General features: G+C 42.7%; 1 protein-coding gene across 2 annotated transcripts in view; it reads right to left on the bottom strand.

Moving 5' to 3' along the window:
- VPS8 (VPS8 subunit of CORVET complex) overlaps positions 1–13,873 on the bottom strand; it is a 457,588-nt gene that overhangs the window by 350,258 nt on the left and 93,457 nt on the right. For both annotated transcript variants that reach the window (XM_068245033.1, XM_068245032.1), the window contains exon 11: positions 1,470–1,623. In XM_068245033.1, the coding sequence (XP_068101134.1) occupies positions 1,470–1,623 (154 nt within the window). The remainder of the gene's footprint in view (positions 1–1,469; positions 1,624–13,873) is intronic.

Here is a 13,873-nt window from a genome sequence, read left to right as displayed (position 1 = left end):
GAAGACACCCCAAGGTATTCCGTTAGGAGTATGGTGAGTTCATAGAAGATTTTATTTTTTGTCACAAATTAGCGGAAATTGATTTTTATTGTTTTTTTCACAAAGTGTCATTTTCCACTAACTTGTGACAAAAAATAAAATCTTCTATGAACTCACCATGCATCTTAGTGAATACTTTGGGATGTCTTCTTTCCAAAATGGGGTCATTTGGGGGGTATTTATACTATCCTGGAATTTTAGCACCTCATGAAACATGACAGGTGCTCAGAAGAGTCAGAGATGCTCCAAAATGGGAAAATACACTTTTGGCACCATAGTTTGTAAACGCTATAACTTTTACCCAAACCAATAAATATACACTGAATGTTTTTTTGTTTTTTTATCAAAGACATGTAGCACAATAAATTTGGACAAAAATGTATATAGAAATTTTACTATTTACTATTACTATTTTATTTGAAAAATATCAGCACAGAAAGATAAAAAAATCATTTTTTTGACAGAATTCATGTCTTTTTTGATGAATATAATAAAAACTAAAAATCGCAGCAGCAATCAAATAGCACCAAAAGAAAGCTGTATTAGGGACAAGAAAAGGAGGTAAAATTCATTTAGGTGGTAGGTTGTATGACCGAGCAATAAACCGTTAAAGCTGCAGTGGTCTGAATAGAAAAAAAAGCTCTGGTCCTTAAGGGGTGAAAAGACTGCGGTCCTCAAGTGGTTAAATACATTACAGGCGAATCGCACACTAGCCTTGCGGGGGGTGCAAATTCTGATGGCTCTGCTGGGCAGATTTTTTCTGCACAGTCCATCACACAGAATTTCTGACAAGTGGAAACAGACCCATTGATTTATATTGGTTATGTGAATTTGCATGCAGAAAACGCATGCATATTTGCTCTTGTGGAAATGGACCCTCAATCAAAAAACGCTCAGAAAAGCGCTTCTAGTGTGAATGGGCCCTAAGGATGTTGACAACTCTATATTCCAATTGGGCATAATTCATGTTGTGAATCAAATGTCTGAAAGTAGACTGGTGAATTCCTGCCTTAGGGACCACTATTTCCGCACCACACAGTCTGAATCTCACTACTTGAACTTAATTTTGCAATGAATTCACCTCAAAGGCCCTGTTTCCACTAGAGCGAATTTTGCCTGATTTCACGCACACAAATCCAGATTCACAGCTTATTGAAATTAGTAGTCTGATTCCAAATTCATGTGCCTGAAATTCCAGAATTCCAGACAACACATCCAATACCCTACAGCCATGCATAGCACGGCTAAGGGTTCAGATGTGTAACTGCTTGGTCTTGAAGATGGATGTCTGGTGCTAGCAGAAACCTAGCCAAGATGCTTCACTTGTTGAGCAGAACTACTTGCCCCTTGCTAACTGATGCCTATGTATTTGTATTTTGATGAAATCTTGTTTAAGGCAGATTTACATGAATGTGTGTATAGTCTAGTACCTTAGTTAAGGAAGCCATGGCCAGGAGAGAATACTGGGCAATAGCATGATCTCTCAGTTCAGCCTTCGTGTGCAGTGGCTCGATACAGCATACTTCTCCTTTGGATCCACTGAACAGACATCTGGATTCACAGCTTCTCACTCCCATTACTCGCCTGTATTGTAAATCAAATGATTTCTTGGTGTTACTACAGTGAGGCTACTTGTATTGTACAATGTAAGATAGCTCAGAAAAACAACAACAATAATAATAATAATAATAATCAACAACAACAACAACAAGAATGTCTAATATTCCAAAAAGGATTAACTATTAAGCATGCAAGACAAGGCTCTTGTTCATATTTGAGAGTTTCTCACATACAGGTAAAATAAATAAGCATGCCACATTGGTCTAAGGCTCGGTTCACAGTACACAACGGTTAAAAAAAATAACTATTTTAATACTGTATATTAGGGCACACATTACCACCAGTAATAGAGGCACTTATTTCTTCACATAGGTCTCTCTCTCTGCTATACAATCATTCTTCACTCCTCACACAGCTCACAAAGGCAATCCTCTATCAGTGTGAGTGAACTATTTCCTGCACAGAGAGGTTGCCACCAGCTCCTAAATTTACGCTCTAATAATCACCATTTTTCACACATTTATTGTTGTGAAACATTTTTGGGGAGACAAGTGAAATGTACAGACCTGATTCCAGACAAGCTCACAAATCTCAACTATGCTGCAGCATGGATTGGGGTAAATGACACAAACTTGTGGGTATGCGAAATGTCCCCTACTAATGCTCAAGTTGATAGAAAGCACAAGTGTTACTGCCCACAAAATACTCGCTAAGTGTGCAGCCCACAAATTAGTGTAAAGAATCCTATAGGCTTCGTATTCAAAACAATTGGTAATCGCACAGTATAGTCAAAGTACTTGATGTAATCAGAAAGCTTGATTTAGCGTGTGGAGCTTATTACTTCTGCCGCTTAGAACGATACTCCGTGGGATCTTCAGAACTCCAGGACCGCTCAATTCTGGCAGCCCAGCACGGCGGCTGTGCGGGAGTCTTAGAGCTGCTTATAGTGTGTTGATGCGCTGGGTCAGCTGACCCGATCCTGGAACGCGAGTTTCCGCGGTCCACGTCAGATACAGGAAGTCCGGCCCCTGGATTCAGATTGGTGGTGACGTACCTCCTCTCAGCCAATCGCTAATGCGTTTCAGAAGCTAAACGGCTTCCTTCGCCAGAGGCTCGCAATGTCATTGGTTACTTTGGATGCCTTTGCTTTCTGATTGGTTAGTCCTTGTATTCAAGTCAGGTGAGCGCCCCCAGACATCGCCCATGATAGCATTTAGCTTTGGCTTGTTCCAGGATATGCGCTCACAAACGTTTGATTACCGACTCTGCCTTGTATCTTTGACCACGTTTAACTCTAGCTTGATTCCCTGTTGCCGACTCTGCTTTGTATCTTGACCACGCTTATTGGATTACCTGTTGCCGACTCTGCTGTGTACCTGGACTTCGCTTGCCTGCTGCCTGGACCAACACTGGCTACGTGGACCACGCTACCTCTCTGCTAACAACCACCTGACTCATCTGGATAGCGTCACCTTCCAGGCCTCAGGTGACTATCATACCTGTGTATACTGTGCCTTGCATTGTACCTTAGGTTCTGTTTGTTGGATACTATCTGTCAGTCTGTATGCTACATCTTCTGCAGGGTTATTGTAGTTGTGTTTAGGTAAGAGTTTTGTGCAGGTGTTACGGACTGGTCTATAGGTCAGTCATATGGGCATATAGCCTGACCTATAGTCATTGACCAGACAAGCCTGACACTTATATACGGTATCTTCCCTCAAAAAGAATCCCCGAAAGCCAGAGGTGTGTATTAACCTCCCTAGCGTTCAATTTCCCCAGGATTTCTGTGCAAAAAGTGATAAAATGAGTTTTTAAAACTTTTTTTTTCCTGTAACTTGCCAAAATGTGTCAAGCAAGGGTCTAGTATACAGTGCAGGAGAGTATTGATGTGTATGCACGTTTATACTGTTCACAGCATGTTTTTATGGATGGATAGATCTGTCAGTACCGCTGGGGAGGTTAAGTGTGACTGGGCTTCAAATATGATTATGGAGGTATGAGTCTACTTGTCTCCAGTAGTTATCCATAGGGGAGAGGTATGTACATATCGGGTGCATGATGAATTGTCTCTGACAAATTTTCAAATTGTTTTAGGGGTAAAGCTTGGACCCCACTGGAGTGGTTTCAGTGGAAATTTCTGCTGTCAATGAATCGTCATGCTTGCAAAAGTGCTAGGCTAATGCAAGCCTATCCTGGTGATACCACAGCCGAATTTCACAGCCTGCATCATTTTCAGAGCAATTTTGTTCAGGTAATGCAGGGTAAAAACCGCATTCCCTGAAAATCACTCTGGAAAGCACTGGTTCTTAAAGCAGTGGGATTAGCCATACTATGCCAGGGGGAAAAAAACCCACATATATAAGTAGATAAATACTTGATCTACTTACATAACAGATGTATTGCTCTGTCCATGTTTTGATTTCAGTGAATGTTATATAGTAAATGAAGAGAATTCTGTTCCTGGTGGGAACCATGTCTTTTTCCTACAGTTTAGGCTAAATCCTGATGTCATTTCTGCCCTTTACTTTTTATGTCTTTTTCTCCTCCAATCGCTGAGTCACCTCAGCCTTGCTTGTAAACACAAGTGAGCAGGGAATCGTCTTTCTGATAAGGAGGAATATATCTATATATTATAGATAAAAAGAACCCCCAGCATGCAACTGCATGGCACTGACTATTAAAGGGCCAGTGGTCATTAAGTGTGTGATAACTCCAAATCATACCAGCAGAAAAAGTTTTGAAAGTTTTGAATGCAGGATTAGCATCTTTATCACTTAATACGCTTGAAAGAACAAAGTGAAATCGAGAGCCCATCCAATATGGTGTAGTGTTGTTGAGTTGGTTGTGGTTTAAAGCAAAATATTTAGATATACTCACAAACATGGGTTACCCATAGGCAACCACTTCAAGTGCAGGTGGGGAGTATTAGAACCTGATCCCACTCAGGCTTTTAAGATGTCGCACTCTGTAGATCGGAAACGGGGTAGCACCCCTCCACCGAGGGTGGAATCAAGATTTCAGCAAGGCTTGGTGTACAGAGGCGCCAGAGTAGAATAAAAACGTTTAAAAACCGTCTAAAAGAGGGGGATGTTCAGGTGGACTTACCTCCCTCGAAAATATAAAACTCAATTGAGTCACAATATATCAATACAAATATTTTATCTAACTCCACTTAGTGCAACGTGTTTCGCAGGTGTGGTCCCGCTTCATCAGGCAAACAGGAGTATAACTCAATGGGTCTAAATGCAGAAGTAAGGTGCTCACTTCTGCATTTAGACCCATTGAGTTATACTCCTGTTTGCCTGATGAAGCGGGACCACACCTGTGAAATGCGTTGCACTAAGTGGAGTTAAATAAAATATTTGTATTGATATATTGTGACTCAATTGAGTTTTATATTTTCGAGGGAGGTAAGTCCACCTGAACATCCCCCTCTTTTAGACGGTTTTTAAACGTTTTTATTCTACTCTGGCGCCTCTGTACACCAAGCCTTGCTGATTATCACTTAATACACTCAGACCAGTTGCTATTGAAATTTGATTTTTATGGTGACAATCCCGCTTTAAGTACAAAATCACTATCTCCAGTGGGTTCCAGCCCTAAAATAAAATGGATGATGGATGTATAGCTGAGTTAGAGGTTTCCTTATGCATGGAGAAGAGTACTTAACAGATTTGATCTATTTATTCTTGTAGATAACTATTTTGTTGAGCCTCTAAGTATGGTGTATGGTTTCCCTCCCAAAAAACAGTAGACCAATGCTCACTAATCACATTACCAACATCACACCACTAGGGATGGTGACATTTGTCCAATGGGAGCAGTTTAATGAGGAAGGAAGAGTCAATTCAGGCCTGAGTCTCAATCCATAAATAGCTGAACCAACTTCACAGGTTGTCCTGGATCTGGCTAACTTTTGTGATGACATTAAAAAAGATTAGTTTCCAGGTAGAGCCTAAGCCAAGTCCTTATCGAGTAACCAAAACGATGTGTGGCAATAAACTAGCACAGTATCAAAATGATGTGTGACAAAAAAACTGGCAGAGTAAATAGACTGTCATTTTTGCAAATGTGTGAGAGGTTTATAGGGCCATTTTAGTGATTTTCTTTACATTCATATAACAGCAGCAGTTGTATGCTCATACTTAGTTTAAAAAAAATGGTCAGAAATGCCACTTTTGACTAAGGGGATTTTACCCTAATGGACCAGAGCAATTTGCACCTGTCAGCACTCCTCCCTATCATTCGCCAATAACTTTACAACTACTTTTCACACCAAAATGATGTATACCTTGTTTTTCTACACATATTAGGCTTTTTGCAGGCGATTTTTGTTTTCAGTAATTCCTTTACTTTCTATTAATTTTAGAGGGAAAACAAGGTAAAAAAAAATGAAAATCCCCTATTAGTTTTAAAATAAACAACGCTGCTGTAAATAAAACCTATACATTTTATTTGCCTATTTGTCCCAGTTATTACAATGTTTAAATTATATTCCTAGTACAAGGTTTAGCGACAATTAAAATGTTTTTTTTGTTTGTGATCAATAATTACAAGCCCTTATTTACCAAAATTACAGTAATATACCTACATGACGCACAGTCCCTAATGTAACTATTTATTTTGAAATCTCACAAGTAATTGTCAGAGTCCTTTCACGGGGTCTACGAGTGGCAACTATCGTCTGAAGGACAGAGTGGGAAGCCTCTACAGGTTCCAGGGGTTTCCTTCTTCTTAAGGGCCCGTTCAGACTGCAAAACGCGGACGGCCACGCATGCAGAACGCAACGCGTACGAACGCACGCCATCTGCGTTCGTATGCGTTGCGTGGCTGATCCCATCACTGAAAAGTGAATGGGACAGCCGCGCGTTTTTGTAAAATCTGCGTGCAGCATGCGTTCCCGGACCACACAGGTCCGGAACGCATGCAGTGTGAACATCAGACAGTGCACTCTATGCACTGTCTGATGTCCTGCGTGTCGGGCCACCCGCACGCGTTTCCAAAACGCGGCTGGAAACGCGTGTAGTGTGAACGGGCCCTTAGTATTCAATTTTTGACCACAGGTTTGTCTTGACTAAATGGCTGACATCAGCACAGCTTTTGAAATTAATTGTCCTCAAAAATGTTCCTTGTGCCAACTGCCAGAGGCTGTACTACAGAGAAAAAGACCCTACTCAGCCCCATCCACTCTTCTTTAGTATGAAGCCAACACTCTCAGAATGCAGCTGGTCAGCTGAATTGCTGTCAGTGGTTGTCTCTGGGCACTATAAATATGTTCTTCATATTGCCAGCTAGTGCCAAGTCATTTATCACAAAGAAAACATTTAAACAAATCCAGTTAAAAAGCATTGTCAGCACTCAGCAGTGATGTTTTAATTTCTTTCCTTTTACCCATATCAAGACCAGCTTTGAATATACGTTTCTATGCACTGCTAATATTTGAAAAGATAAAAATGCATAGATAGCACCTCTTCCTAGTATGCTCCAACCATGGATATTGTGGAAATACAGCTGAATTAAGCATAATATTAGCCGAGAAAGCAAACATCTAAAGGTTAACTTGTGCAATTCTGCCACAGTGTAGTCACATTCAATTACAGATCTTTTTATCAATTTTCATCCCTGCTAGGAGTCGGCCTTGCTCAGTGCTCAGTATCCTCTTGTCAGTGGTCAATGTCTGCTTTTTCATGGGCAATGTCTGCTTGTTAGTGGTTGGTCCAGCTAAAGATCAGTCCCAATCAGTATAAGTATCTACATGTTAGTCGGTCTAGTCATTGTTCAGTAACTACTGACTACTAGTGGTCAGTCTGGTCTTTGGGAAGTATGTGAATGTTAGTAGCGGTCTAGTCCGTGGTCAGTCCAGTCAGTCGCTTAGTGTTTAGCATCTTCTTGTCAGTGGTCAGCTCACTCAGTGGTGTCTGTTTGTCATTGGTCAGTATCTCCTTGCCAGTGGTCAGTCCATTTAGTACTCACTATCTGCTTATCAGGTGCCAGGCAATTAGTGATCAGTTAGTATCTGCTTTTCAGTGGTCGGTCTGGAAAGCATTTATTATTTACTTGTTGGTGGTCAGCTCAGTATGTATTCAGTATCTGCTAGTCAAGGAACAGTCATTGTTCAGCTCAGTCAGTGGTTAGTATCCGATTGTCAGTGATTAGTCCAGTTAAGGTGGCCGTACATCATTTGACTTGGTGGCTGATCGACCATCCGATTCGATTATTACAATCGGTAGAAAATGTGTGCTGCCAAGTGCATGCCCATTCGACAATGCAACCAATATCAGTCCGAAATTGGTAGCATTGATTGGTCGGAAAGATGCAAGATGTAGGGCCGACTTGCTCAATCATGTGCATGGCGAGAACAGTGAGTGATTTCAGGACGAGCGACGAAAACAATGAGACCCCGACACTGTTCCCCTAATGTGTAATGTGATTCCCCCCCCCCCCCGGTGCCCAGTGCACTATACATTATTTGTCCGTGGCTGCTGCTGCTTGTCCTGGTCCCAGGTGCACTCCTTGCTCCATACATGCACCCCATGTGGTTGCCAGAGTAACAGGGCGCGTGTGTGATGCCCTTTTATGTGATCTGTCCTTTGTTAGTTGTCTTTCCCTAAAAACTGGGTGTGTATACCACCTGGTGAGTAAGGGAGGCATACATTTTACAGGCAAAAATGACATGGTTTATCAATAACCTTTGCCATTTCTTCCTGGATTGGTCACGCTTAACAAAATGGTATCAATGATTTTTAGAAACATGCTGAGATATTTTCCTTCTGTCTGCAATAATCCTTTCTCGAGATTTTAATAACTGAGATTTTCTTATTGTCTAATTCAAATTCTTGGAAAGAGATCCTAATCTGAACTTTTGCTGGAGGCAGCTCTTGTTTCTCTGAAAAGAACAATTGCCTGACACCTAGGTGTGAAATGTTCCACATCAAGGGTTTTCAGAGAGGGGAAGAGGGGAAAAAAAAAAAGTACATTTACAAACGAAAATGACAGTAGCGCTGCTGGACAAAATGGAAATCGGTCACGACTTTCTGTATTGTTCATGACATGCTGTCTTTAAATAGAAATACACTGCAGGAATAGCCCAACTTCAGGAAAAATAAATCATTTAGATTCGGATAGTATTGGAAGGAGTTAGTCTAATCAACAAACATTGGGAAAAAGGAACAACGGTCAAATGATGTCCGTCTTCCTGTACCCTAGAGTACTAGAATTCCCTTTAACCTCCCTGGCGGTACACAGATGCAGTGGCTGCATCTGCGGGAGGGATTTTTTAAAAATAAAAAATGTTTTCTATTTGTTAGCTAGCCCGCCCACGCCCCCCCCCCCCCCCCCGATCGCCGCCAGCGATATTTACCCGTCCGCGATCGCCGCAGCTCCAGCAATGAGCTTCACTGTTGCTAAGGTGACGATCGGACATGACGTCATGCGCAGTCCTGATCCTCCCCATAGCGAAGCCTGGAGCTGATTGGGAGGCTGCACCATTGTGGGATCCCTGGGTGGTACGTATACCGGCGGGGATCGGTGGGGACCGGAGGGACTTGCCACACATAGTTACAATATAAAACAGTTTTTATTTTAAAAAATCCTCCCGGGCCCATGTAATCCCCTGCGGCGGCTAGCCCGACACTGTGTCGGGCTTACCGCCAGGGAGGTTAAAGGGACACTTAAGTCAAACAAAAAAAAAATGAGTTTTACTCACCTGTGGCTTCCAATAGCCCCCTGCAGCTGTCCGGTGCCCTCGCCGTCTCCCTCCGATCCTCCTGGCCCCGCCGGCAGCCACTTCCTGTTTCGGTGACAGGAGCTGACAGACTGGGGACGCGAGTGATTCTTCGCGTTCCTGGCCACAATAGCGCCATCTAAGCTGCTATAGCATATATCATATACCATATAGCAGCATAGAGGGTGATAATGTGTCTGGGAACGCGAAGAATCACTCGCGTCCCCAGCCTGTCAGCTCCTGTTACCGAAACAGGAAGTGGCTGCCGTCAGGGCCAGGAGGATCGGAGGGAGACGGCGAGTGTACCGGACAGCTGCAGGGGGCTATTGGAAGCCCTAGGTGAGTAAAACCCATTTTTTTTTGTTTGACTTAAGTGTCCCTTTAAAGCCATCAATGTCCATTGTGGTACTAGGCACAGGAGGTACAGAATAATTCATATCCAGGATCAAAAACCCCAAAGTAGTAGCTGACAACTTATCACACCAGCTAAAGCTAATTTATCTTTTTTGTTTTTTTATTTTTTCTTCTCCTGGAACTGACCTTTCCGGAAAAATGTTCTATTCCACGGGTTCTCAATATGTGGTAAACATGAGGCATAGCTTTGATAGGTTCAGGTAACACTTCTGCTTGTTGCATTCAAATAAGAAAAGTTTTAAGCTTGAAAGACTATAAATCATACATGAGATGCCAAAAGTATTTGTTACTAGAAAGCATTATGGGATGTTGAGAAAATGATCTATGCACAATTCCTCATGTACTGCTAATAAATGCATGTTTGGTAATGTTAACCACTGTAAAAACTGTTTTTAGATCTGGTACATACTGACAATGCTGATACACAAGCCACATTGTCCATCAGCTGTTTTACTAATAATGTCCACAGAACACCATCTAGTGGCAATAACGCTGAACTCCAGCCAATATTTTCTTTTTTTTTTTCATCTGTTTGGAGCAAGGGTAATAATAATAATAGCAAAACTAGTAGTAGCAACACATTAACATACAATGTTGATTATGGGCGACCAATGAGCACAAAACATGCAGGATGGAAATAAGACTCTGCTCCATTAGGCTCACTGCCTGTTTTATGCTGGATACACACGGTGCGTTCCTGCACTCGATGCACCGCTCGATTCCCGGCCGCTCGATTATTTCCGAGCGCATTTCAATGATTGTTAGGTCGATTGTCATGTAAAATATGCCAAATCGACCTAACGATCCATCGAAACGCGAATCGGACATGTCGGAAATAATCAAGCTGCCGCAAATCGACAGGAATCGAGTGGCGCATCGAGTGCGGGAACGCACCGTGTGTACCCAGCATTAGGTATTCACTGCTGTCTGTGTTTGTGCCGGAGATGCACAAAGACGATAGAACAAATCTCTCCAAAGGGGTGGGAGAGAAAACCTACTATTCAGTAGTAGTCATTGGAACAGATGTCCCAATCTGATATCTAACTCCAACTCTTTTTCAGGTAGCAACTTCAAACTTTGTTATTCATCTCACTATTTGTTTTAATGCCAGATATCAATTATCAGGAAGTCAAAGAAGAGCTACCCAACACAGCCAACACAGACAGCTGAAACCTGACAAGATACGGTTCACCCCCATGCTATCCTAACTTGGTTGGAGTTTAACTTTTTTTATCCATCATGCTGCTTCCTATATAATTAGTGAGTAAGTGTAAATGTGGCATGGTGGCATAGTGGTTGGCACCCTTGCCCAGCGCTTGGGTCCCCGCTTTGAATCCCAGCCAGGGAACTGTTTGCACAGAGTTTGTATGTTCTCCCCATGTTAGCATGGGTTTCTCCCACATCCTTAAAACATACAGTTAAAGTGTACCTGAGGTCACATGACAGGATGAGATAAACATGTGTATGTACCGTGCCAAACAAGTTAATAACTAGGCTGTGTATTTTTTATTTTTTTCTTGCCTGAAAAAGTTAACCCTTAGGTATGCAAGTGACAGCTTCTTTCTTGTTGGATTATAGCTATGATAACCCTCACTGATAAGGAATTACAGGCATAAACGTTTTACCTGCAGAGGAGAGTTTCTGAAAGTAGGGGATAGATAAAAAAGGTCAATAGTTCAAGTATTTTCGCTTTGGAACTCGAGACACTGCTATTGAGCAGAGACAAAAAAAAACAAAAAACATTAACTCAACTTTGTAAATATTTATACATAAAATATCTAAAAAAAAAAAAAAGTCAATTTTAAGAGTAGGACGACAGATCCAGTTGTTTGTCATTTTATTTTCACCTTAGGTTCACGTTAAACTAATTGGCCTCCACTTAATTTGGTCCCAGACTACATTGGACTGTGAGAGACAGTTAGTGATAGGATTATATACTCTGTAAAAACGCTGCAGAAGATGTCAGGACTATATAAATGCTAAATAATAATAAAGACGTTCCGGCAACAAAACTTACTTCAGTTTTAACCATAGGCAGAAGGCTAAACTAGACTAGAATCAATTATTTTAAACGTAGCCATTATATTTTGTTATACTTTGATTGCATTACCAAGATGTCCAGCATACATCAAACTTGAAGGACAGGTCCAGGGTAAAAAAACAAACAAAAAAAAACCACAACAAAATCTACTTACCTGGGGCATCCTCCAGCCCCTAGCAGCTTATCTATTGCAGCTACCCCCCTAGCCGGTGCCCCCGGGTCCCCTCTGTTGCAGATGCCGACCTTGTAAGGTCGGCGTCTTCTGCGCCTGCATCGCTCATGTGGCCTGGAAAAGTACTGCACATGTGCAGAACGCTCCCGGCCAAGGGAATGCGGCCGGGCAGGCGCAGAAGATGCCGACCTGGTGAGGTCGGCATTTGCAACGGAGGGGACCCCGGGACACCAGCTGGGAGTGATCGCACTCATGTGGCCTGGAGCTTTCTGCACAGGTGCAGAACTATTGCACCTGCTCAGAATGATCCTGGCCACAGGAGCACGACCGCAAGCCACACACTCGCGCAGGCGCAGAAGATGCTGACCTGGCGAGGTCAGCCTTTGCAACGGAGGACACCATGGGACACCGGCTGGGAGCGGGGCTGCGGAGAGGTACAGATCGGCTGCCAGGGGCTGGAGGAAGACCCATGTAAGTAGATTTTGGGTTTATTTTTTAACCCCAGACCTGTCCTTTAAGTGGCACCGTTATTCTTCTCCTATAGCGGGCTATTGCCTATGTTGTTCTGCCAGAAACTTAAGGACAATTAAAGGGATACTGAGCAGGTTTAGAAATCACAGGTAAGTAAAAATTTTGATTTTTAAACCTGTTCAGCATCACTTTAAAGCAGGAAACTTAATGGAAAAGCAGCCTTTGTAAAATCTGCATGCCCAAAATGCTCCCAGATGCAGTTGTTATACAGAGCTCGGTGAAAGCAGACAAACTGGTATGCGGAGTGAGACAAATCATTCGCCACAGGACGAGGGAAATTTGGCACAGAGAAGACAAATGACAGCCCTTCCTGCAGTAAGTGTTTCTCTGCCTAATTTATTTTTTTCAGTAACCCATTCCAAAATTTCCTTGCCACCTTATTTTCTATAATTCGGCCTCCAGCTACTGCCGGTGCCCAAATTACACAGTCAGCGCTGCTATAGTTGTAATTCCCATTATGGCCTATGGCAGGGGTCTGAACCTGTGGCTCTAGAGCCGTATGTGGCTCTGATAGCAGCTGGGGCAAACCTGCCATTATGTTTTGCCTCCCCTTTGTGTATTTGCCAGTAGGTACAGCTCAGCTCGCCGAGCCCGCATAACCCTCTATCTCCTTCCCTCTGGGCTTCTCTACAGCGGCACCATGTGAATGTGATTGCAACCCAGGCTGAACTGCACTGCGTGGACTTTGCAGTGCACAGCCTTGTTCAGAGCCTCCACCAGACTAATCCTGGACTCCGCCAGCAGAATCAGCAGCAGCCAGATGTAACGGTAAGCTACCCGGGCTGCTGCTTGCAATTATAGCTCTTAATGTGTTGGATGTGACTGGGCGGGCCAAGCATTACTAGGGGGCCTCATGTTCCATAACTAGCACACTGCTGAAAAGTCTTAAGTTGGCCAGTCGAAATTATTCAGCTTGAATAGGACTTCAAGAACCAACAGGGATCTACAGGGAGGGAGCTAGGTTAAACAAAGTCCTAAAAACATAAAAATTTGGCTCTCAAAATAAATCTTAATTGTTGTATTGATGATCGTTGGCTCTTTTGACGAATGAGTTTGCCGACCACTGGCCCAGTGCCTAAACTGCCCTGTTTTGAGAGCTCCTCCAGTTCCTGCTTGCCTGGCTTCAGACAGAGCCACAAATAAGGGGCAGAGCAGTGGAACGGAAGGGACACCAGCAAAACCTAGGTATGTTTAACCCATTCGCGTTCCGTCGTTTTCACTTGAGAAATGTTCACTTCCCATTCATTAACTTATAACTTTATCACTACTTATCACAATGAACTGATCTATATCTTGTTTTTTCCGCCACCAATTAGGCTTTCTTTGGGGGTACATTTTGCTAAGAGCCACTTTACTGTAAATGCATTTTAACAGGAAGAATAAGAAAAAAACA

This window comes from Hyperolius riggenbachi, chromosome 7 (genome assembly GCF_040937935.1).
Source record: "Hyperolius riggenbachi isolate aHypRig1 chromosome 7, aHypRig1.pri, whole genome shotgun sequence".
Lineage (NCBI taxonomy): Eukaryota > Metazoa > Chordata > Amphibia > Anura > Hyperoliidae > Hyperolius > Hyperolius riggenbachi.
Note: the sequence above shows the minus strand (reverse complement) of the source record. Positions and strands in the feature narration are given on the sequence as shown.